Source organism: Mus caroli, unplaced genomic scaffold (genome assembly GCF_978045245.1).
Source record: "Mus caroli unplaced genomic scaffold, Mus_caroli_1 scaffold_1, whole genome shotgun sequence".
Classification (NCBI taxonomy): Eukaryota; Metazoa; Chordata; class Mammalia; order Rodentia; family Muridae; genus Mus; species Mus caroli.
The window spans coordinates 30,570,431-30,597,490 of NW_028227256.1; the positions used below are offsets into that span (position 1 = coordinate 30,570,431).

The 27,060-nt window shown below is 43.8% G+C and overlaps 1 protein-coding gene and 1 pseudogene across 4 annotated transcripts in view; one reads left to right on the forward strand and one right to left on the reverse strand.

The window, feature by feature from the left end:
- The window catches only part of Prim2 (DNA primase subunit 2), a 288,766-nt gene that overhangs the window by 213,429 nt on the left and 48,277 nt on the right, over window positions 1-27,060 (reverse strand). Inside the window, exons 1-5 of one of the 4 annotated variants that reach the window (XM_021161843.3) lie at window positions 25,276-25,403; window positions 24,477-24,639; window positions 22,538-22,641; window positions 19,266-19,345; window positions 17,750-17,870 (exon numbers count right to left, since the gene is read on the reverse strand). In XM_021161843.3, the coding sequence (XP_021017502.1) occupies window positions 17,750-17,870; window positions 19,266-19,345; window positions 22,538-22,641; window positions 24,477-24,630 (459 nt within the window). In that variant the 5' untranslated portion in view covers window positions 24,631-24,639; window positions 25,276-25,403. Of the gene's footprint in view, window positions 1-17,749; window positions 17,871-19,265; window positions 19,346-22,537; window positions 22,642-24,476; window positions 24,640-25,242; window positions 25,404-27,060 lie in introns of those variants that run through there. The other 3 variants (XM_021161852.3, XM_029476392.2, XM_085836111.1) reach the window with 3 other exon arrangements.
- On the forward strand, window positions 8,487-10,635 carry LOC110306721 (V-type proton ATPase subunit G 1 pseudogene; annotated as a pseudogene).

The window sequence follows — 27,060 nt, forward strand, 5'->3', positions numbered from 1 at the left end:
TCACAGTTCCTCCAACACCACATCTGCCTGCACGCTGCCAGGGTCCTCCCCACCATGACGATTATGGACTAAACCCCTGAACCTGTAAGCCAGCCCCAGTTAAATGCTGTCCTTTCTAAGAGTTGCCATGGTCACAGTGTCTCTTTGCAGCAATGGAAACCCTAATTAAGACACCCACTATCGCCAACACCATACTACCCTTACCTCTGTACCGAGATCTGGCACAGGCCTCACTTCATATCTAACAGCCATCCAATCTTCAGGCTCCTTCCACAAAGACTAACAGCTTCAAGCCCTCTGTTCTTCACTCAACAAACACAGACACTGCTAATGCCCTTGGAAATGACTCATGGGTGCTCTGACACTTTGCATCCTCAAGTCTCAACCTAGGCAGCTGTGGCCGTCTGCATCAGAGATCTGTGTCACGCTCCTCCCCAGAAACCTTCAACAATGAATGCCCTCCTGCCCTTCTCTCTCCCCAACCTCATGACAGGTTTCCTTGTCATAAGACTTTTGCCAGAACCAAGATTAACACTGGGACATATAAAGTATTTCCTGCAACTGAAAAAGAGTGTAGCATCAAAACAACATTACATAAACAAAGTGTGTGACATCTAGATCTCCAGTATTCACCAGAGTGGCAAAGACTCTGAAGTGAGATATGGAACTGTGCACATGACACAATGGGAAAGGCAGCCCTGTTGATGAGAAATGGAGGGAAAGGAGCCAGCCTCAGAGGCCAGCGGGCACTCAGAAGAAGCAGAGAGAACCCTGAGGACCTGTAGACCTGCCTCGGGCTCATCTTCAGGACCTGCCTACAGACAGGTCAGGTCTGTGGAGCTCTACTCCAAACACAATGTCCTCAGTGGTTTATGACTGGAGACCTTCCAGGGCTCACTATCAATGTCATCATCATCATCATCACCACCACCATCACCACCACCACCACCACCACCACCAACAACAACAACAACAACAATAACAACAATAACTGAAATGGAGATAGAAAGAAAAAACAGCTTCCTAAGACATAAATGACATTTATCTGGTTATCTGTTGCAGGGTGGTACACACCATGTGCATACATGGAGATGAGAAGACAATCTACAGCTCTCTCCCTCCAGCATATAAGTCCCAGATACCAAGCTCAGACCATCAGACTTTTGGCAAGTGCCTTTATCCACTGACCCATTTCACTGGCCAAAAGCATCTGAAATTCTTTTTATGATTACTATTCTTCAAGACTGGCTAGTTTATGTCAGAACAATAAATAGGCAATTTTAAGAACATTTACAGTCTGGGGAGACAGTTCGGTTGCTCAAGTGTTTGCCCCAGCATTCATAAAGCCCAGCCCTGTGTAAAACTGAGCATGGGGGTGTATGCCTATAATCCCAGCACTTGGGAGAAGCAGAAGCTGAATGTGATTCTTGGCTACATAGGGAATGTCTTAGGATTTTATTGCTGTGAACAGACACCATGACCAGCGTTAAGTCTTATAAAAACAACATTTAATTGGGGCTGGCTTACAGGTTCAGAGGTTCAGTCCATTATCATCAAGATGGGAGCATGGTAGTATCCAGGCAGGCATGGCACAGGCAGAGCTGAGAGTTCTATATCTTCATCCAAAGGCTGCTAGTCGAAGACTGACTTCCAGGCAACTGGGGTGAGAGTCTTAAGCCCACACCCACAGTGACACACCTACTCCAACCAGGTCACACCTATTCCAACAAGACCACACATCCAAATGGTGCCACTCCCTGGTCCAAGAATATACAAACCATCACAGGGAATATAACTAGGGACCCTATAAATCAAAAAAAAAAAAAAAAAAACCATAAAAAAGTGACCAGGAGACTAGAAGCCTCTCTATGGGCGGCATAACCCCAGGAGAAAGGCATCTTCGTTACATGAAGTGAGAAGAGGTCTCCAAGGGAAAGAGAAGGACTGTCCTTCAAAGGACCTGAGAACACACAGCCGGCCTTGATTCTTTCTCGCCAGGAAGCTGGCTCTCCTACAGCACAGGAACTCTGAGCTGTGAGGCATTCAGCACAGCAAATGTGCTTCATCTGCCTATCAAGGAGAGCCCAAAAGCGTCCTCCTGCCATGCCGCTCCTGCCTCTTGGTCTAATGTGTCCCATGCTCATAAGAATGTGACCCTGGGAGTTAAACTTAAGATTATGTTTCACAAGAAATAGAAGAGCTTCCCTCTAGGATTTAGGGCATAAAACAACACATCTGGAACCTGGCTCCTTTAGTACTATTCAATTAGATAGCACAACTGAGAATCACTGGAGACCTGCAAGGCCAGGGTGGGTCTCAGCTCTGTCAGAATCAAAGCTGCCCTTCTTTAAATGCATTAACACTTAAAATACATTACAAAGCTAGCTACAATCCCAAAGCAAAACACAGAGCTAAGCATTTCATGCTGACTTATAAAGCAATGTTTGGTGCTCAATTCATTAACTGGAAAAGGCATGGTTGAGAAGTTGGCACACAAACAAAAAAAATCAAAGAAGACATGGGAAAGTTCCGTTACACAGACCTATCTAGTGCCCTACAGGCGCTTCAGCTTCCTGTCTCCTAAATGCTGAAGTATCTGCCAATCACACACACCAAAACTACCACAAAGACGTCTGGATGATCTACTGGGGAAACTGTGGCTCAGAACCCCCGGACTAGCCAACAAGCCTTTCTAAAAACCCCAGTGTGTAATAACCAGTAAACCTCCCTTGATAATATCTCTCTTTCTTATGAGCTAAGAGGAACATCTATTCAAGTCCTTAACTGTTCTGTGCCTGATAAATTAAACTTAATTATTCCCAACTGGAGCACAAAGTTTAGTGCTCGGTTTTCAGTTTGCAGTGATCTTTGAATATTACATGAGTAAACCATTGATCATGAACTAACACATCCAAAAACGTTCTTAAATAGGTAAAGGGGGCTGAGGAGGAAGTGTCCCACACAAACATAAAGATGAGTTCTGATCCCAGCATCCACATACAAAGCTGGGGAAGCTCTTAACTGCTCGGATCTTCAGAGTCCTTGTGGAACTGTTGGGAGGATGACATCATATAAGCCACAGAAAACACTTAGCTAAGTTCTTGGTACTCGGTAGACACAGCAAATGTCAGCTCTTGCTTCCTCTCATACATCTCTAGGTGATGCAGACCCTATTCAGTCATCTACATCCTTCTAGGAAATGAGGACCCCATGCAAGTTTGGATGCAGTTCTGCTGATTATTATTTACGAAGTGATCTTAACCTTGAATCACCCAAAGAAGTTGAAGTATGTGAAAGGTTATGTTCCAGTAGAGTACAGGATTCTCTTCCTCAAGCCAGGGACCCCGGCCGGACAGCAGACTTAACAGAGATCAGCAAGAGAGCCAAGCCACAGAGGACCAACAACAAGAGAAAGGCACAGAGTCTCGAAAGCCATGTTACCACCCAGATAAACGGAGACCCAACAAGTCCCTTCCAGGCAGCGCCAGCAACAGGTCACCTAGGGCGCAGAGTAGGCGGACATCCCCACAGTCCCCAGAGGACTCTCCACGTGATCTTAGGATCACTGGTGAGTGGAACACAACATCTGTTCCAATCCAATTGTGATGGGCCTGTGAGAGTAGGAACAAGGACACCGGAGCCCTTCCTGACCAGAGGTTCAGGTGCCTTTTCATCAGTTCTGGTTTACCTTGGTTTCGAACAGACCAGACAGCTTCACGGTCCTCAAAGGAGGACCAGGCACTGTAACAAGCCCAGGATCTTAGGACAACAGGATCCCAGGATAACAGGAGCTGGGTCACACCAGTATTTCAGGGTCTCAGAGGAAGCTTGACTGCCAAAAATTCTGACACAACCAGAGTCTCAGGTTCACAGGAGCCCACAATCAAAGGATCACAGAGAAAGCTGGACTCTGAGGAGTCCTGAATCAACTGGGATTATAGGAAGGACAGGCTCCAATCAGATATATGAAGGACAGGCTCCAATCAGATATATTGATGGCAGCAAGCACTTGAGATAATCAGATAGCAGGAGGCAAGCATAAGAACAGAAGCAACAGAAATCAAGGTTACTTGGCATCATCAGAACCAAACTCTCCCACTGTAGCAAGTCCTGGATACACCATCACATCAGAAAAGCAGGACATGGATCTAAAGTAACTTCTGATGATGAGATGGAGGATTTTAAGAAGGAAATATAGGAAAACACAGGCAAACAGCTAGAAGTCTTTAAAGAGGAAACACAAAAGTGCCATAGAGAGTTATAGGAAAACACTACCAAACAGGTGATGGAATTGAATAAAACCATCCAAGACCTAAAAAGGGAAGTAGAAACAATAAAAAAAACCCAAAGGGAGACAACTCTGGTTATAGAAACCCTAGGAAAGAAATCAGGAACCATAGACATGAACATCAGCAACAGAATACAAGAGATGGAAGAGAGAATCTCAGGTGCAGAAGATTCCATAGGGGACATGAACACAAAAATCAAAGAAAATGCAAAATGCAAAAAGATCCTAACTCAAAACATTCGGGAAATCCAGGACACAATGATAAGACCAAACCTACGGATAATAGGAGTAGATGAGAATGAAGATTTTCAACTTAAAGGACCAGCAAATATCTTCAACAAAATTATAGAAGAAAACTTCCCATACCTAAAAAAAGAGATGCCCATGAACATACAAGAAGCCTACAGAACTCCAAATAGACAGGACCAGAAAAGAAATTCCTCCTGACACATAATAATCAGAACAACAAATGCACTAAATAAAGACAGAATATTAAAAGCAGTAAGGGGAAAAAAGTCAAGTAACGAATAAAGGCAGGCCTATCAGAATTACACCAGACTTCTCACCAGAGACTATGAAAGCCAGAAGATCCTGGGAAGATATTATACAGACCCTAAGAGAACACAAATGCCAGCCCAAACTACTATACCCAGCCAAACTCTCAATTATCATAGATGGAGAAACCAAAGTATTCCATGACAAAACCATATTCACACAATATCTTTCCACGAATCCAGCCCTTTAAAGGATAATAATGGGAAAACACCAATACAAAGACGGAAACTATGCCCTAGAAAAAGCAAGGAAGTAATCCTTCAACAAACCTAAAAGAAGACAGCCACAAGAACAGAATGCCAACTCTAACAACAAAAATACTATGAAGCAACAATTACTTTTCCTTAATATCTCTTAATACCAATGGACTCAATTCCCCAATAAAAAGACATAGACTAACAGACTGGCTACACAAACAGGACCCAACATTCTGCTGCTTACAAGAAACCCATCTCAGGGAAAAAGACAGACACTACCTCAGAGTGAAAGGCTGGAAAACAATTTTCCAAGCAAATGGTCTGAAGAAACAAGCTGGAGTAGCCATTCTAATATCAAATAAAATTGACTTCCAACCCAAAGTTATCAAAAAAGACAAGGAAAGGGCACTTCATACTCATCAAAGGTAAAACTTCCAAAATGAACTCTCAATTCTGAATATCTATGCTCCAAATGCAAGGGCAGCCACATTCATTAAAGAAACTTTAGTAAAGCTCAAAGCACATATTGCCTCTCACACAATAATAGTGGGAGGCTTCAACACCCCACTCTCACCAATGAACAGATCTTGGAAACAGAAACTAAACAGAGACACAGTGAAACTAACAGAAGTTATAAAACAAATGAATTTAACAAATATCTACAGAACATTTTATCCTAAAACACAAGGACATACCTTCTTCTCATCACTTCATGGTACCTTCTCCAAAATGGACCATATAATTGGTCACAAAACAGGCCTCAACAGATACAAAAATATTGAAATTGTCCCATGCATCCTATCAGATCACCACAGACTAAGACTGATCTTCAATAACAACATAAATAATGGAAAGCCAACATTCACGTGGAAAATGAACAACACTCTCCTCAACGATTTTCTCAAAGAAAGAAATGAAAGACTTTTTAGAGTTTAATGAAAATGAAGCCACAACATACCCAAACTTATGGGACACAATGAAGGCAGCCCTAAGAGGAAAACTCATAGCCCTGAGTGCCTCCAAATAGAAACTAGAGAGAGTATACACTAGAAGCCTGACAGCACACCTACAAGCTCTAGAACAAAAGGAAGCAAATTCACCCAAGAGGAGTAGATGGCAGGAAATAATCAAACTCAGGGCTGAAATCAACCAAGTGGAAACAAGAAGAACTATTCAAAGAATCAACCAATCCAGGAGCTGGTTCTTTGAGAAAATCAACAAGATAGATAAATCCTTAGCTAGACTCACTAGAGGGCACAGGGACAGCATCCTAATTAACAAAATCAGAAATGAAAAGGGAGATTTAACAGATCCTAAGGAAATTCAAAACACCATCAGATCCTTCTACAAAAGGCTATACTCAACAAAACTGGAAAACCTGGTTGAAATGGACAAATTTCTAGACAGATAGTTAAATTAGGATCAGATTAATGAACTAAACAGTCCTATAGCCTCTAAAGAAATAGAAGCAGTCATTAATAGTCTCCCAACAAAAAAAAAGCCCAGGACCAGATGGGTTTAGTGCAGAGTTCTATCAGACCTTCAAAAAAGTCCTAATTCCAGTTCTTCTCAAACTATTCCACAAAATAGAAACAGAAGGTACTCTACCCAATTCATTCTACATAAAACCAGAGACACTGAAACTTACAGAGGAGAAAGTGGAGAAAAGCCTCAAAGATATGGGCACAGGGGAAAAATTCCTAAACAGAACAGCAATGGCTTTTGCTGTAAGATCGAGAATCGACAAATGGGACCTCATAAAATTGCAAAGCTTCTGTAAGGTAAAGGACACTGTCAATAAGACAAAAAGGCCACCAACAGATTGGAAAAGGATCTTTACCAACCTTAAATAAAATAGGGGACCAATATCCAACATATATAAAGAACTGAAGAAGATGGACTCCAGAAAACCAAATAACCCCATTAAAAAATGGGGCACAGAGCTAAACAAAGAATTCTCAACTGAGGAATACCGAATGGCTGAGAAACACCTGAAAAAATGTTCAACATCCTTAATCATTAGGGAAATGCAAATCTAAACAAGCCTGAGATTCCACCTCACACCAGTCAGAATGGCTAAGATCATAAATTCATGTGACAGCAGATGCTGGCAAGGATGTGGAGAAAGAGGAACACTCCTCCATTGTTGGTGAGATTGCAAACTTGTACAACCACTCTGGAAATCAGTCTGGCGGTTACTCAGAAAATTGGACATAGTACTACCAGAGGAATCAGCAATACCTCTCCTGGGCATATATCCAGAAGATGTTCCAACTGGCAATAAGAACACATGCTCCACTATGTTCATAGCAGCCTTATTTATAATAGTCAGAAGCTGGAAAGAACCCAGATGTTCCTCAACAGAGGAATGGATAAAGAAAATGTGGTACATTTACACAATGAAGCACTACTCAGCTATTAAAAACAATTAATTTATGAAATTTCTAGGCAAATGGATGGATCTGGAGGGCATCATCCTTAGTGTGGTAACCCAATCACAAAAGAAGTCACATGACATGCACTCACTGATAAGTGGATATTAGCCCAGAAACTTAGAATACCCAAGATACAATTTGCAAAACACACGAAACTCAAGAAGAAGGAAGACCAAAGTGTGGACACCTCGCCCCTTCTTAGACTTGGGAACAAAACACCCATGGAAGGAGTTACAGTGACAAAGTTTGTAGCTGAGACGAAAGGATGGACCATCCAGAGACTGCCCCACCCGGTGGTCCATCCCATAATCAGCCACCAAACACAGACACCATTGCATACACTAGAAAGATTTTGCTGTAAGAACCCAGATATAGCTGTCTCATGTGAGGATATGCCACTGCCTGGCAAACACAGAAGAGGATGCTCACAGTCAGCTATTGGATGGAACACAGGGCCCCCAATGGAAGAGCTAGAGAAAGTACCCAAGGAGCTGAAGGGATCTGCAACCCTATAGGTGGAACAACAATATGAGCTAACCTGTACCCCCAGAGCTGTGTCTCTAGCAGCATATGTAGCAGAAGATGGCCTAGTCGGCCATCACTGGGAAGAGAGGACCCTTGGTATTACAAACTTTATATGCCTCAGTTCAGGGGATCGCCAGGGCCAAGAACTGGGAGTGGGTGGGTAGGGGAGGAGGGCGGGGAGGGTATAAGGGACTTTCGGGATAGCATTTGAAATGTATATAAAGAAAATATCTAATTAAAAAAAAAAAAAAAACGAGCCGGGCGTGGTGGCGCACGCCTTTAATCCCAGCACTCGGGAGGCAGAGGCAGGCGGATTTCTGAGTTCGAGGCCAGCCTGGTCTACAAAGTGAGTTCCAGGACAGCCAAGGCTACACAGAGAAACCCTGTCTCGAAAAACCAAAAAAAAAAAAAAAAAAAAAAAAAAAAAAAAAAAAACGGAGACCCAGACACCCTGTTATCACACCTTCAGATGGTAAGCAAGGCAGAATGGCAAATCCGCAGCAGCAGGTCCTACAGGACAGTGGCTACCATGTCTACTTTTTTCGTGCTCTGTAACCAAGACTACCTTAAAGATCACTGAAAACACAATCTTTTTCTTTTTTCTTCCACCTTTTATGTGACATTAGTGAGAGTCTCGCTGTGCAGCCCTGCCAGACCTGGGATGCATTGTGACCCAGGCTGGTCTTGTGACTTGCTGTCCTCTTCCTGCCCCTGACTAGGCACGTCCCACCACACCCAGAAGCACTCTTCTCACACTCACACCCTTACCCAAGTGATGTAGACAAGTCAATCTGACCCAGACTTCAAACTATCCTAGGGCACATGACTGCAAGAGGATTGAGTGTTTAGGAAATTTGCAGAAAAGGGGAAAGTTTACGAAGATTACGAAGTGAAAACATAAGGTATTTCATTTCAGCATCTACTTCAGAATAGCTTCTAAAAGCATTAACAGTATTTCACACCTTTTAATTCATATTTAACACTATACATACATTTATCTATTGTATTATAACATGTAGGATAGACTTTGTACGTGGGAAACTTCTGTCCTATTTTCCAAGGGCAGAGTTGTAGGCATAAGAATCAAACAATGCGCCGGGCGTGGTGGCGCACACCTTTAATCCCAGCACTCGGGAGGCTGAGGCAGGCGGGTTTCTGAGTTCGAGGCCAGCCTGGTCTACATTGTGAGTTCCAGGACAGCCAGGGTTATCCAGAGAAACCCTGTCTCAAAAAGAAAAAAAAAAAAAAAAAAGAATCAAACAATGTGCCTACAACACTTTTTATTTTGAAACTACATAAAAACTTTAAAAAATGTGATTGCCACAAGTTCATTTGAAAATGTTTGAATATGTTAATTTTCAAGGTAGTCTTCAAGGGTAATTAATCCAGTTTGAGATTCCGTATTTTGGCAATGTCTAGATTTAAGCTACCTTATGAACAGAATCTAAATCTGTAGAGGACACACACATGTCCTCTCGAACACACATGTACATATAAGTACACACCAAAACAGAGGTAAAGGGAAGTGAGCCCAAGGCCCTGCGTCTAAGCAAGAAGCTATTTTCTAGCTGTTACCTGCTGGGAGAGGAAAAGTCATTTTTCTTCAAAGGAGTGACACCGGTTATGGACCACAGCCCAGCTCAGGCCACGTGCTCAGGAGCAGTTGGCCAACACAGACAGACGCCTGTGGGGATCTTGGTTGCTGTCTTGCCGGAAAAGAGGGGTTTATGTGTGTGTTTCTTTTGTATGTACTTTTTTTTTTTCCTTTTTTAAAAGAAAGAAATATATGAAGTTGGGAGGGTAGGAATAAGGGGAAAGAATATGACCAAAATGTATTGTATGAACACGTTTTAAATATTTAAAATTTAAATAATTTATATAATTTCTAAAAATTTTAAAGGGCCATCAAGATGACCTAGCAGTTAGGAGCACCGACTACTCTTCCAGAGGACCCCAGTTCAATTGCCAGCCCTCACAGGATGTGATAAGAACTGGCTGTAACTCCTGTTCCCTAGGATCAGCAGCCCTCTCTGGTCTCTGCAGAGAGAGAATACATGCGGTCCACAGACATACATGGCAAACAACCATTCACATAAAATAAAGACATGTATTCTCCTGCCTGTTCTTCTCCTACATCTGCACGTCCTGCCTCACTCAATTTTATCACTAGATTTGTAACTCACAGAAGCACACTGTGTCAAAGGTATAAAAGGAACAGAGCACTGGGTGGCGGGTCAGGTGACCTGAGGTCCTCTGAGTATGTCTGACTGTTGACTTAGGCCGTTCTCTCAGCCCACAGCACTGGTGAGTCAGTCTCAGAGTATCCAGCAGCCACTCCAGGCCGAGAAGTGGGTGGCTGAGAAGGTGTCCCAGGCCCGAAAGTGAAAGAAAAGAGGCCCAGGCTGGAACTGAACAGTACCCACTATGGAAGGAGAAGGAGTTCAAGGCCAAGGAAGCTGCGGCACTGGGCTCCCATAGCAGCTGCAGCAGTGAGGTGGAAAAGGAGACCCAGGAGAAGATGACCGTCCTCCAGAACCACTTCGAGCAGAACAGGGATGAAGTCCTGGATAACCTCTTGGCCTTTGTGTGTGACATCCAGCCAGAAATTCATGAAAACTACCGCATAAAAGGATAGAAGGGCCTGCTCTGTGTGTTGGCATGGGATCTGCCCCCACAGAGCAGAAAACCTCCACAGAGCTCGACTTCTGTTCTGAAAGGCATTAAATTATTTCCCTATGCTGTTGAAGGACCCTTCACTTTTTGAGAATATCAAATCTAGCTTTTTGTATAGACTTACTGTGTACCTGAAGTTTCATCTTAGCTTGTATGTCTTAAAGGAGTATATGTCACCTGTTTTCCTGGGTCTTCGTGCAAGTAATGGGTATCAATGTTGACTTTTCTTTTATTAGTCTAGTAGAAAAAAATTCTTTGAAGAAAGAAAGGGAGTAAATTGTTCCCTTTTCCTTTCTTACAGGTCAGGGGCGTTAGCTATGAAAGACTAGTCAGTAGTTATGATAACTTCTGTAAAGCAGCAGCCAGCCTTAGGGTACTCTACCCTGGCTAATTTAGGACACTGAATATGATCTGCTTGTCCCGGCTGCTGCTAGTATATTGTAACCCAAACCACTAGATGCTAGGACTCAACTTGTTACATGTCATTTGGTGTGCTTGTAATCATTTAAAAGTAAAACTTTGTCTTGACTTTCAAAAAAAGATAAAGAAGGAACAGAGCTCTCCAGTCTGCAGGTATCAAACTGAGCTCATTTGGCAGATTATTAATATAGGTTTATATAGGGAGAATATATATAAATATATGTAATATATATTGGGCAAATAGCATCCCATATTTTAAGTAAAAGAAAGAAGTTGACCACAATTAGTGTGCATGCCAAAAGAAATACAGCCATATAAAATATACCAGTCAGCAATGCAAACACTACTACATGAATCAGAAGTGCTCAGAAACACACAACCATCTCAGAACCAACCTGCAAATACCTAGAAAACAACAATTATATAAAATCAGATTTCTGAGTTTGAGGCCAGCCTAGTCGACACAGCGAATTCCAGGACAGCCAAGGCTATACTGAGAAATCCTGTCTCAAAAACAAAACAAAAACAAAATCCACATATGTAAAGATTAAATCAATGTCGCAATGTTAAGTAGAAAAAAAAGCATTCGGGGCTGGTGAGATGGCTCAGTGGTTAAGAGCACTGACTGCTCTTCCAAAGGTCCCAAGTTCAAATCCCAGCAATCACATGGTGGCTCATAACCATTCATAACGAAATCTGATGCCCTCTTCTGGTGTGTCTGAAGACCACTACAGTGTACTTACATATAGTAAATAAATAAATCTTAAATTAAAAAAAAAAAAAAAAAGCATCCAAATGCTTCTAAGAAACTCAAATAAATTACATTTTCAGTCATAAATAAGGAACTAAGCTTTGCTCTCCAGGCCTGACAACCTGAGATTGATCCCAGAGACCCACAGGGTGGAAGAAAAGAACCAAGTCTCATGAAACAGTTGTCCTCTGACCTCCTCATGTGTTCAGTGGCATGTGCACCTAACACATGTTTACACACACACAAAAGTGTTTTTTTTAAAGTCAACAAAAAATGACATGAAACAATTTCTAAAATAAAAATGAAGATAAAGTATCTGAAATAAGATAATAAATTCTAAATGCCAGATGTAAGATAGCATCATTTTAAAATGAGCAAAAAATAAACCATCAAACTTGTATGTGTGCCCGTTTTGAGAAAGTCAACAATGAGGCTCTAGCCTTACTTTTCTTCTCCTCCAAAACTGTCACTTCCTTGGGCACAGGGCAAGTGAACAGCACACACTCCTAGGATGCATTAGACCTAGTCTGTGGCTCACAGAAAGAATCCTTCCATACCTACCTTTACTGTCCCTGACAGTCTGCTACTGCAATAAAGTACCCAGCCTTCAGATCTACTGCCATTCAAATGAATTATCCTAAGAAATCCAAAAAACATCCAAGTGTATTACAAACTGTTGTCGAACTCCAGGCTGCAACATCAGAGATCGTGTCTGAGGCTAACCCTGCCACAGCCTGACCTTTCCCTAACTGACCAACTGAAGAAACTGCTACAGTCTGTTGCAGGACACCCAGTCACCTTGGTTATGACTCAAAGTCAAATTAATCAATTCAGCTATGAGAAATCCGAAATAATCCTTGTAGACGACAATACTTCATCATCGCTAATCCTTCTTAGAAATTTAACATCCAAGTTATCGAGGCAAACGATAACAACATATCTGTTCTTCTTCTCTTTTTGTGTACATTTTCATGTCCTGTATCACAAAGATCCAGAATGTGCCTGCCACTAGAAGCTCAAGTTTAAACCAAATAAACAGATACCAAGCAGGATAAGGAACCAGTCTGCCTTCTCTAGATTTTACCCAATCAAAAAACATCAGCAGGGTAATCTAAACAAAAGTAAATTTAAGAGAAAAAACTCTGCACAAAAGAATTAACGAGACCTTTTCCTGTACATGTCTCTCCATCAAGGCAGACACAGGACTTACACTGCTGCATCTCCTCCTGATGTAAAAGCACCTTCCTTATCTTACAGATGAGGATGGCGATGAAAGCCACTGTAGCCTCGAGAAAACTGAAAAGGCAAAGAAATAGATACAAAGAACACAAGCACATCAAATCCAGGTAGACTCTACGTGTGCGGGGAAGGCAGCGTCCAGGATGACATTAGGATTGCCCGTGGCTCTTCACTCTCTACCGTTCCATGTGCCTGGACACGAAGCAGCAAGTTCCATGGTCTCCATTCCAAAGCCCACCTCAGGTGACAGATGCTCACAACTGCTCTCAGGCATTACCAACCCCTGGCTAGGGGTAATGATTTTTCAAATGCAAACTAGATATTCAGACCAAACTGAAGGTGATATGCACATTCTAGGAATGAAGTGGTAAAAATCAGTAAAACCCTAAAGTGAAAACGTTCCGCCTCTCCCTTCTTCACACACTCACATGCTCTCGGGCACACATACACACATTTGTACACATAAATTAAATTTACATGACCACAGATCAGTTGCCTTGTGTCTTAGAAGAAAGAGTGGTCCTTCAAGTTGTCACTGAACCAAGCTGAATCTGGGACTTCAGACTGCAAGTGTCTGTAGTAAATGGGTTGCAGGACCCCCCCCCACACACACACACACACACACAGATACCAAACTCCGCAGAGGCTCAGGTATAGAACGCGGCAGTTACATGGGTACAGCCTACACACGCCATTCCTTACACTTTCACGTTACCAATGGCTTACTTGTAACACACGGTAAGAACAGTGTGCGTAAGCTACATTGTTAGGAGACAATGACTCGTTAAAGGTGACCACATTTCAACACAGCATAATTCTTTTTCAAAAACTTTTAACACAAAGTTGGCAGAATGCACAGGTCATGAATTTAAAAGACGGTGAGAAGGGTAAGATGGGAAGGGGTGATAATGTAATTGTACTATAATCTCAAAATAAAATAAAAACATCCATATACATAAAGTTTTTAAAAGCAGTTGTAAGAAGCACCGGAGTAGAGAGCAGCCATGCATCTTTGCCATCCCCAGCCAGAGGGCAGGAGCACCGTCCCAGACAGGAGCCTCCCAATCCTGACAGGTACTAAAGACAAGAGAGATTTCCCAACAGCACATCACCAAAGCCTGAGCTGTTTACCACTCAAATAATCATGCCAGATGTTTCTCCACAGCCCCTGCATGAGAACCTGTAATGATCAGGCCCATGAAGCCTCTTAGCCATGCCATGCTTAATATAAATATTTAGTTCCATTCCCTGCAAAGCCAAACGCAAACAGCAGTAAGCTATAGAAAGACTATAAACCAGGGGCAAGCACAGCACTGAGAAGAAGGTCCAACTGCTTTGGGAACTGAGAGGAGACTGTATACACTACATGGCTCCAAGAGGAAGCGGCATCCCTGGAGGAGGTACTACCAAACGAGCTACTCAACCTAAAGAGCACCAGAAACGTCACAGGAGCATCAAATACAGACATGACAGGTATGAAGTGCAAAGTCGTAAAGCATTAAATAAAGCCACCACATGGAAACTGAGCAATGTGCCCAGGACTCTGATAAAAGAATGTCTGCATGGAAGCAAAGACCTGCAGGAGAGTAGAGGCTTCCTGTCTGGGATGGCAACCTTGGCAAGGGTCAGCCAACAACCAAACAGTTTTAAGGATTGAATAACGTCACCATAATCCTTATTTTGGTATCTCAAACTTAAACACCAAGGATCATCAGATATTTGTGGGAAACACTCATCATAAAGGACTATTTAATTCAAATGAGTGTGATAAAGGAATGAGGCAAAGGAGCTAAACGCTGTGGCTGGCAACCATCACAAGGAATAATGGTATATTCATGAACAAAACAAGTCTATAAAAAGAAGGAACATAGAACAAGTATGTTGAAAATGTGTAAGACAGGATGGAGAGATGGCTCAGTGGTAAGTGCACCGACTGCTCTTCTGAAGGTCCTGAGTTCAAATCCCAGCAACCACATGGTGGCTCACAACCATCTGTAACGAGATCTGACGCCCTCTTCTGGGTGGCCAGTTTGGAAGTGTAGAATCAACACTGACAGGCAGGTGGGTCCTGAGAGATCATCCTGTGACAGCCTTGGAGAAGGGGGAACTGACAGGAGGAACAATGACTCAAGGAGGACCTAAGGAAGATCTTTTGGGTTTTCTTTTAAGGTGAGTCCCATGTCACTCAGACTAGTCTTGTCATGTAGCCAAGGATCCCTTGAACCCTGGTGGTCCTGTTTTCAGAATTACAAATACAAATCACCATGCCCAGCTTCTGGTGGGTTCATCTGGCCTTGGCCCATTCCGGTATCTCTGTATTCCTGGCTCCCACCAAGGAGCAGCTCCCTGTCACCACCCCACTCCACGGTGCTCTGCCTCACCACAGAACCATGAACAGTGGAGCCAGAGGACATGGGCCATGATCACTAATGCTGTGTACCAAAATAAATCTTCCCGCCTTTGTAGGAATACAGCAACGGAAAGCTAATTAACACACAGAGTGACTACTAATGTTCTGAAGACAATAAAAATGTCCCTATCAGATAGTGCTGATGAGTGCAGAGCTCTAATTACACACACACACACAAAATCACTTCAAAAACATGTCAAGCCGGGCAGTGGTGGCGCACGCCTTTAATCCCAGCACTCGGGAAGCAGAGGCAGGTGGATCTCCGAGTTCGAAGCCAGCCTGGTCTACAGAGTGAGTTCCAGGACAGCCAGGGCTACACAGAGAAACCCTGTCTCAAAAAAGTAAAAAAATAAAATTAAAAAAAAGCATGTCAAAATATATGAATTCTATTTCAATAAGCGCATATGGTTAGGGTTTATTTTTAGTTTACATGTATGTAAGAGTGCCTGGATGTATGTATGAGGACTCCATGTGTACCTGGTGACCAAGGAGGCCAGAGAAAGGCATTAGATCTCCTGGAACCGATTAGCTACAAGCAGCTGTGAGCCACTTATCTGATGCTGGGAACTGGACCCCACCACTCTGCAACAGCAGCAAATGCCCTTCCCTGAGCTGCCTCGCCAGCACCTCACTGTATTACTCTTTTAAAGTGTATATGGTGATGGGTTCAGAGCTAAAAATAAAACTTAAAAAAAAGGCATCAGTCCCAGCACTCGGGAGGCAGAAGCAGGCGAATTTCTGAGTTCGAGGCCAGCCTGGTCTACAAAGTGAGTTCCAGGACAGCCAGGGCTACACAGAGAAACCCTGTCTCAAAAAAACAAACAAAAAAAAAGCATCAGAACAACTTTTTTCAATTTTCTAATAGACATCAATAATTTCAATAAGAGTTTGGTTTTAAAAAGCTATTTCTGAGAAGATAAATTAAAGCTAGAGATGACTTGGCAGTTAAGGACACAAACTGCTCTTCCACAGGACCTGGGTTGGATTCCTAGCACCCAAGTCAGACAGCGCCCAACTGCCTGTAACTCCAGTTGCAGGAATCCAGTCCCTCTAGCCCCCATGGGCACCACACTCAAGCTTTGGGTTTGGGTCCAATGGTCCTGTGTGCGAGACTTCCCAGGTAGCCTCACATGGGGTATTATGTAGGCACACGCTGAGAAGAAAAGTACCCCCTAGGAGACACTGTTAGCTGACTCTCCTCATACAACCGAATCTGATCAGAAGTGTAACGGGAAGCGGGAGAAATGAGTTCAGACAACGCAAGAACCTCTGTCCTCTTGGACGAAGCCTTGCCAGGGAGGTGTCTGCAGACAGAACAGGGCCTTACATGGACACCAAAGTCCTAAACAGTCTGTGGGGAGCGGGTGTGGCGGCAGTCCCAAAGGTGCCAGGGACTACAGCTAAGTCGTATGACTTGCACCTGACTTCCTCATATAAACCACAAACATCGTGAGAGCTGCGCAGGTGTACCAGGTTACTGGCGAAGCCATTTTGGTGGAGATATGCCCCTGCTGCCCTGATTAGCTGAAGCTGCATACCTGGTGAGGTGATGTGGCCTGCTGTGCGTGGATGAGAACTGATAGTATATAAGAGTGAGAGGCCCAGGGCTCGGGGTCTTTCGCCTACACAGTCAATGCGCAGCCCAATAAACGTGTGCAGAAGGATCCTATTGTGGTGTCTTTCTTGCTGGCGAGTCAGGCGTCCCACAACAGTCCCACTTCCACCTGACTGCTGGAACCTGCCAGAAACCATCTCTCTCTGACAGCAGCACAGATCCACCTAAGTCATCTTTCTTCTTCTATCTACAATAATTCTCCAAGCTAAATTTCCCAAGCATTTCTGTTTCACTGCAAAATGTAGTTCGCTCTGATTCACCTGCAAAAACTACTTCTTAAATCTCTCCAAGCAGATTTAAGGAACAGCTGACTTTCAGAGTGAAATACGGCCTTCTCCAGACTTCACGTGCTTTCCAGTATCACTTGCTATCAGCTAGTCGTTGAGCCGGGTACCTAATAAAAGGACATAGAGAGCCTGAACTCCACTAACAATATCAGCACTTAAAAGGACATGGTACTTTATAAGCCAGGCACAGTGGCACGCCTTTAATACCAGTGCTCAGGAGACAGAGCCACAGAGACTGCCCTAAGTCTGAGCCGGGGATATACAGGAAGACCCAGTCTCACAAAAATGAAGACAAAGGGAGGGGACAGTGGGAAACACACACGCACACACGCACACACACACAGAGAGACTTACAGCCTCAAAATGCAAATGACTATCCGTCAAGAAACTCTGGACTTTATCCTTTGGTAAAATACTGAATCGAAACCGAAGCAGATCCATTTCTTGTTGAATAAACCATCGTCTAAGATCTTCCCTGAAACGCAAACAGAAATAGGAACATAATAAGTAATCAGGTGATTTTTTTTTAAAGATTTATTTATTATTATATATGAGTAAACCAAAAGAGGGCATCAGATCCCATTACAGATGGTTGTGAGCCACCATGTGGTTGCCGGGATTTGAACTCAGGTCCTCTGGAAGGGCAGTCAGTGCTCTTAACTGCTGAGCCAACTCTCCAGCCCGTAACTGGGTGCTTCCAAGACTCGGGAGATCTTCTGAGACGACACTCAAAGCAAGTGAGGTGCCAAGGGGGCAGTGAAGAGCAGGCGCGCTCTCTGCACGGCCACTGCTGTGCACCGGCCCATCTAATACAGGATGTGCGCACTGTAAGCCACTGGGTGGGAGGCCCAGCAGGGTTATAAAAAGGAGTAAAGGCAGAGCATTTTGAGGAAGCCTGCGAAATCATTGGATGACATAAAACAGCGCGTTGCATTTAAACGTTCAAAGAATCACTCACATTGGGAAGTGAGGCACTCCTTCTGACGTGGCTCTGTCCACATCAAGTTAAAAACACCAAAGTCTTAAAAGTAATTTTACCTCTGAACAGATAAACACATTTATACTTTGTCAACTCAAACTGTAAGCTTTATAGCAAACTTCAATATTTTAAAGCCAAAATAACAATATAACCCATGAGAGTGGCATTCACATTATAACTACTGAATATAAAATATAGTTTCATTTCTGTGAGATGACTTTTATAGACTACCAATAATTCAGTGACTGTGGAGGTTATATGAACTACATATGGTTTTCTTATAAAGCCAAAACTCTAGGTCTCAAGCTTTGCACCAAAAATGCTATCATTTATGTTCTTGAGAGGAGACAACCCAAGATACTCAACTCATAAGCCACTAATAAAAAGAAACAACCATATCTCTGACCAAAATTTAGGAAGGGGAAAAAAGTTAAATTGTAAAAAAGCAATTAACTCCTTCTACCTCTGGGTGGCAGCATTGAGTCACAATTAACCAGCTACTGACTGAAAGTAGCTAAAATGTAATAAGTTCTTATATCTCTAATTAGAAAACTTTTACCAAATTCAAGTGCATGTTCGGATGAATGCTTATTAGTAATATTACCACTTTTTCTTGAAAGAGTATCAAAAGTAGCCTTCCTAATGAAATCCCTTATATATTTAAATCCCAAATGCAGAGCCTCTCTCATTAGGTATCAACAATTATTTTCAGTATTTTCCAGTAAAAACTTATTTCAAAGAACGCACAACCATATTCAGTCCATGGCACTCTGGTTCCGCTGATGTTACTCTGAGTTTTTCTGAACGTTTCAAAGACAGGCCAACTTCATAAGCACAAGTTTATAACCGGCAAGATCAGAGCAGAGCGTCAGGACGCAGGTGTATACTCACGACTGGCAGTACGCGAGGCGTAGGATGAAGTGGGAGATGTGGTCCCTTCGCCGTGGCTCATACTCATCCTCCAGGTTCTCCTGGAAAATAAGGCCACGGGAAGAAATGAACGTATTGGAATGACAAGAGGAAGAAAGAGACGCTGACTCAGCACATTTCTTAATTCACTCTCCAGGATCATTACCGTGTTATCAACCACAACCAGGTGAAGCTAAGAACTACACTACCTCAGTGAAAGCTCCTGAGCAGGGGCGGCAACTGCCTTCCGCCAGTCACCACTCTTGACTTCCCTACACCCAGGATGCTCACCCTCTCAACCAGTTCTACAAATCAACCCTCAGCTTCTTTCCACTGTTCTAAGTATGGACAAAAAACTGTACACAAATATACATACATACATACACATATATGTACGTATAAATACTTTTATATATAATATATACACATATATGTATATATTTATTTAAATACATACACACACACATACACACAAGTAACCAAAAACTGACTGACTTTGTTCTCAGCATTTAGAGATAGGACTTTAGAGTGGTGTGTGTGTGTGTGTACACGTATATATATTATATATAATATATATATGCGTACATAATATACAAGAATACATACATAGGCATGTAAATATATAATTGCATACATATACATAATCATTACAGTCAGCTTTTGGTTACTCTTACAAAATAGGAGAGGTACGTTATTTAAAAGGATAAAGGTCCATTAACTTACCTCTCCTATTTGAGGATTGGAATCTCGTATTTGAGGTTCACGAATTTGAGGATTTTAGTACTGTCATTTATTCTGCCACATGCTGAGGCAGGACCACTCACTGCATAGGAGCAGCAGGAAGTAGCCAAGGGTGTAGGAGACCAGGGTGTCACTGTGCCCTTCAACGGATGCCCCAGTGACCAAAATCCTCCCACTGGGTCTTACCCTCACCTCTTGGAGATCTCCATCTCCCTTCAAATACACCAAGCTGGGGACCAAGCTTTTTAACTGTCAAGCCACTGGGAGACATTCCAGATTCAAACAACTGCATTAAACCTGTACGCAGCAAAGCTGGGATTGACAGGTAAACATCTCCCTCCTCACTTTTTAAGAGAGCAGCTTCAGTCTTCACCAGCTGCCCTGAGGCCTCTGTTGTCGTGCCTTCCCCAACAGCATTGAGACTGTGCATCAACACGGCATGTTGCCTCCCCTCCCATCTCCATGGACATAGCATCTCTCCTTCACTGTCCAATAACTAAAACCTCCAACTCTTTGGCTGCTGCCTCTGGTGGCCCTTGGAGGGAAAATGACTGTGGAAGATATCCTAGTGTCAATCTCTGGCTACTGGACAATCCAACAAGGGTGAACATACCTGCACACATACATCCATCACTCACACAAATAAAAAACAAGTATGTGTATCACGTATAACAGTGAGTCTATATGTATGTTGTCCTGCCTCTCCCCTGCAATTTTGTGGTAAACATCTTACAAGAGTATCGATAGCTACCTTGACACTCTCTCCCCCAACCACTCCCACTATTCTGGTTTCTGCCCTGTCTGCAAAGGTCATCCGGATGCTAAACCCACTACACACTGTACCATTCATCTATGTCATCTACCTTGAGTTTCTGCAACTGTTGGGATTAGAAATACCATCACAAAATAAAATGCCCCAGCTAAAATCTTGGCTCTACCACTTACCGTATGATGAGCATGAAGTATAAGCAAACAGAGCCCTCATGCATAAAATAAGACAGTAATGGTACCTGGCATTAAGTCAAGACAAATTGCATTAGAGTCCATAAGTAGTGTACTTACAGCCAGATTTACCACAAGATAAGCAGAATACAAATACCTGGTGCGGGTTTGCTGTCAGTATTAATATGACCACTCTTGCTCTTTGGCTTCTGTGGCAGATCATCTTCCTAATCCTCACAAAGCCCCTTCTTTCTCTCCTCCAATCCACCCACCTTAGACACTGGAGTCTCCCCTGCCTGTCCCCCATTTCGTCTCTAATATTTCCCAGGACACTCACACTTAAGCCTTGTTGATGCTAAGCTTGGAAGCCTCCTCTCCCAGTAAACATGCCTTCCAAGCCCAGATTTGCATATACAGACATCCACAAGACACTGTCACAGATGAGTCCCAGCCATGTCTAGAAGAAAACTCAGCTTCTTAGTCCTAGGACTAGCTTCTCTTATTGTGTGTCACACCCTAAAATATCACTACGGAGACAAGGGACCTCACTGTCTACAGCAGGTCACCAGGGGCAGACCTCTGTTACACCCACTTCTGGTTGTGGCTGTGTCCTTTGCCTGCTGTCTGCCACATGAGGTGAGGAACCCCAACTGCACGCTCCCACCTTTACAAAGTCTGCCATGCCTTGACTGCTAAAGCCACAAGTAAAACCTCTCCTCCCTTCAATCACTTCTGTCAGGTACTTAATGAACTGATACACAGTCCTAAGCAGAGATGCGGACACTGCAACTATTCTCTCTGGTTTCGCCTTGGGATAAGCCAATAAAATCCTTTCAGTCTACATCATTAATATCCCTCCGACTGTCCCCATCACTCAGAAATTCAGACTCGCATCATTCCAGGCTCCTGTTCTCTCCTGTCCTCGATGACCCAATCAACCTGTTGCTGGCAGTTATCCTCCCAAAATAAAAATGTCATGGTATCTGTCACGATGCAGTTCCAAGCCAGAGGTGGTACCATGTACCTGCTACTTCAGCACTCCAGGAACTGAGGAACAGAGCAGGGCCAGCCTGAGCTATATCACAAGTGCTAGGAACACTTGGACTGCAGAACAAACCCCTCTAAAACAACCAATCAATCGATTGATCAATCAATCAATCAATCAATAGCAGCTGCAGAAATCCAGAACCTCCTCCTCTGGCCAGTCTTCTAAACTACCCCCACCCAAGCCAGGTAGCCACTGCACAAGCTCCTGAAGTACGCAGAAAAAAATAGTATGCTTCACCCTGTGTGACACAAATACATAGCGGATCTCTGTAGTCAGCCCATGCGTAGAAGGCAAGGTCTCTCTAAGAACCTGCACAATATACAGGAGTCCTGCAATGAGGAATTAACGGGCCAGACGGAGAGCAGGCCTGAGGGTGGGAAACTGCTGTACTACAATCATCTAACTACATGTCAATCTTTATCAGCAGAATGTTTATCTTTATAAAAGCCCCTCCCCATAACTCAGTAATATAAACACACACAGACTGAAGGGAGCACTCTCTCGCCGCCTTCCTGTTACTTACTCTGTAGGAGAACTTGAGCTTTCGAATCTCGGCCTCCAATTTACTCTGGTATTGTTCGGTTCCTTTCACATAGCTCACACCGAGGTTCTCAATTGCTTTAAGCACTAGGGGGAAAGATTAAAAGGAAGAAAAGTTTAAATCCAAGACAATTAAAAAAATAAATCAATCAAAGATAAAAACCTACAGAAAGCAATTCTCTAATTATTTTTTCTTAGAACATTTGACAGTATTAACAACTTTGTTTCCGCAGGTACATCACGTGAACTGTGCTTGGAAACTGATAAACTGCACCAATGTGCAGAAAATGCGTGATAATCTAATCCCAGGGATGCTCAACAAGGGAAGGGAAGGGAAGGGAAGGGAAGGGAAGGGAAGGGAAGGGAAGGGAAGGGAAGGGAAGGGAAGGGAAGGGAAGGGAAGGGAAGGGAAGGGAAGGGAAGGGAAGGGAAGGGAAGGGAAGGGAAGGGAAGGGAAGGGAAGGGAAGGGAAGGGAAGGGAAGGATGGTGGATGATCTTTCCTGATGTACCAAGCCACCAAATGCTGAGAAGTGAAAAAGCCTGCCTGTCAGTGTGAAGAAAAGGTTTGCAGTCTGGAGCTACCTTCACTGAGTACATCATAAGATAAAAAGAAGGAGAAGGAAGAGGAGGAGGAGACAGAGAGAGAGCGAGAGACAGAGAGAGCAAGAGAGAGAGCGAGAGAGAGCGCCTTCCTTTCCTGATGACTACCCAGCAGTGAGAGGCACCCGGTCATCGGAAGGAGCCATCCTGACTAGCAGTCACGAATATTCAAAGGTTCCTAATGCCAGCTGCAAGCCTTCCTCACAGAAATCTCTTCAAGGAATGATGCTTCAGCACCAGAAATGAATCTTCTGCACTGCCACCTAAGAACACGACCATGTTCCACATGCGTCTCCACTTCCCACATCTTCTTGCCGTACCGGCTCCCTCAGTCCTGACCTCCAGCCATTCTTCATGACACCTACTTGGCATCTCCCAAGCCCTTCACTAGCACCACCACTGTTTAGGGGTCCTTGCCATTTCATCTGACACGACGAAGCCAAGGGTTTCAACCACTAGGAAACATCCGACACTGCTAAGCTTCCTGTGCCCTTCCCCGCTCTTGCCTTCACTACACTGGACAGTAATAAGTGCTTTCTCCTGTGTTGACAGCTCTTATCTTGCTGCTCTAAGAAAAATGAACAGTGTTCTCCCATCTCCTGATTACTCCAGCAAGAATATTCTGGAACATAAACTCCACGAGTGCTTGTATTTGTCTCAGTTCATAGCTAGCTCCTTCATTTCTTCTCTCACACACAAAGGATAAGAGGCCTCCAGTTCAGTGGCTGCATCCTTCTCACACCTCGGTCCTGCGTGTTATAATACGCCTTCAAATGTCCACACGTCTCCACTCTCCCTCAACTATTCACTGGAAGCAAAGCTCTCTTTCACAGCCCCAAGCCTTTGTAGAGACCATTATCACAGTTTGGAAAAGCCCTTCACTGCTTCTACAGGGAAATCCCTACTGTCTGCTCATTTCTTCAGAAACCAGACCAAATTCCAACTTCTCTAGGAAACCTTCCTTAAGTAGACTAAGCTACTTATTCTCCCTTTTACACTCCAGGGGCATTAATATTTACTTCTACCGAAGCAGAAAGTAATCTGATGTATGATTTTTAACTCTACACGTCTGTCTCCACATAGAAAATACAGTTTCAACATAGACCTTAATTGCATTACTCATTACAAAGTCCCTGCCACCTGGAAGCGGAGTACTCAACTTGCATACTACAATGAATAAGTGAATGACAAACCTTCAACAGCAAATCACCAATGGATGTTGAATGGGCTGCTGAACAAAGAGGAACTGCCTTTATTCATCGTAGCAAGTGATACCTGCACTTCTCAAGGACACAAACATTGGACTTTAAATGCCACTTACATTTAACTCTGTCAAAAGCCAAGTTTTCAAACTCTGTCAACGATATGTTTTCAGTAGGTGGCTGCAGGTAAAACTGAAGGCTGTGAGGGTAACAAGCATTTCTCTGGTCACCCGCCAATCGCAGCTTCTTCCGGGTCCTTCCTGAGAACTGCATCTTGACCACCTTTTGAAAGCAGTGAAATAAATAAATTATATAAATATATATTCATATTATATATTATATAAATTATATGTTATATAGTATATATTGCAATATATAGTGCTTAGGTGGCAACGCAATATATATGTTAAAATGACAGGAAAAGGCTGAGTCAACAGAGTAGATATTTATGGAAACACAAAATATTATGTGCATGCACAGACTGTTTTAAAGTGATTATTCCTAGAACCTGCTGTGTTGTCTAGATTTTCTATACACATCTGTAATAACAGGGGCGAAAGTGGGAAGGGCTCAAACTGGGGTATATGTAGACGGTGGCCCTTGTAAGCCAAAGAGTGATCACCAAGTGATGCTGCCTGCCACCCTCAGGCATGTGCGAACCCAAGACAAGATGAGGTTTGGGGGTGGGGGGGGTGTTAAATTCCTGAAATCAAGGTAAAGCAAAGTAGATTCTACCTAGATGAGAGACTTACTTCTCCTACTTCTAACTCTGGAATCCAGCCTTTCCAGAATAGTCAAAAGTGCCTCAACTTCCCTTCCTGCCCCAGCGCCTTCCCGGGCCGCCCTCACCGCCATCCCACCCGGAGCCTCCCTCCGACCCGACACCTCCTGTCACTCGGTCCCACCAGGTCAGCTCACAAGCTTCCAACTCCACGGCTTCTCTCCGTCCCAAATAAACCCGCAGTAGATTGTTTAGCCAGCCAGCAACCAGACTGGAAGAAACACCCGCGCTGACAGCCGCTCTCTCCCAGTGGCGGGAGAGTTCATTTGGAACGGGAAGCGGAAGTGATGCGCTGAGGTCCCACCCCCTGGCGCCCCGCCCACCGCGGTGTGGCGCGGGAGCGACTGAAGGTACAGCGCGTCTGGAGCGTTTTGCACGCCGACCGACTTTTTGATGCTTGTTTTGTTTTTTGTTTTGTTGACGGATGTAAGGGTGTGAGGTTTTTTTGAGACCATGTCTCGCACCGAAGCCCAGGCTAATTTGGAATTGGTGGCGATCCTCCTGCCTCAGCCTCCCACAAGTGCTGGGCTTAGGCTGAGCCGCAACACCCGCCCTGAGATAATCTTGAATGCAAGAGGTGGAGATTTTGTTGGGTTTTTTGTTTTTGTTTTCCAGAACCTCAGGTGCCCTCTGTGTGCGGAGACGCCTTTGGGCTTGGGGCTGCAGTGCAAACGGCAAACATTCCCGCGCTGCAGCCAGAGTCAGGGTAACTGAGGCTCCGGAAGCTTGGGGGCGCTTTACCGGGGGTGGCCTCCCCGCTGTCGTTCTAGGAGGTGTGGAGGAGCCGCCCTGTCCGCTTTGCCCATGACACAAGGACTGTCCCTCCTCGTTGTTAGCAACGCTGCCTTCATCTTCCGGATGAGAAAAGCGCTGTAAGAATGACGTCAGTTTGCTCGTCCCCGCGCGATGCTCGGCAGGGAACACGCGAGCGAGCATACACTTCGGGGAGCGGAGGAACCTGCAGGACTTAGCAAAAAAATGCTCCGGGACCACAGCAAGGCCAGCTAGGTGGGCGTCCTAAGAGCCCGGACGGCCGCTGCCGTCTACAGTGTGTTCGAGGTGGCGTGTCCCCCTACAGAAGCCACCCACAAGCTCTGGGATGGGTCTGGGAGTGGTCGGGTTTAGAAATGCATAGTATATTCTAGTACTTTAAAGCCTCAAAGTACCCACCTAAGATAGACTAAATCGGTGGCTGTCCCTTGTACGGGAACCTGTTTATCTGTCAATTTTTATTCTCAAGCCACACAAAGCAGACTCTAGTTAGTTAGCCCCAATTTACACATAAAAGAACGGTGACTTCCAAAGGATTCCTGACAGGGGACTCCATTCTGCCAACCTTCTCACTGGCCTGATTTCTTTCGTATGACAGTAGGGTACACACTTCTCCTCTGTGGCCTATACACAATTATCATCACCAAATCCATAGAAACTCCCTAAAACATATGAACTGCCTTGGGGGGGTGGGGGCTGAAGCACAGAAGGAGAGATACCGTGATTAGAATGAGGACACCATGGAAATTTAAGTAAAATCACAAAGAATAAAAAGAAAACAACACTAAATATCTGACTATATTAAAACATAAAGCTGGGCGTGGTGGCACACACCTTTAATCCCAGCACTTGAGAGGCAGAGGCAGGCGGATTTCTGTGTTCAAGACCAGCCTGGTCTACAGAGTGAGTTCCAGGACAGCCAGGGCTACACAGAGAAACCTTGTCTCGAAAAAACAAAACAAAAAAACAAACAAACAAACAAAAAAAAAAAAAACATTAAATCGTGCAGCTAAAAAAGTCCCAGAATTATTTTTCAGTCAGAAAAGATTTACTGTCTTGATGGCTAATACCATCAAGAAGAGTTAAAGAGTATGAGTTTATTAGAGAAAATGTTAACAGAAACTGAACAATTAGCTCATAAAAAGTATGAA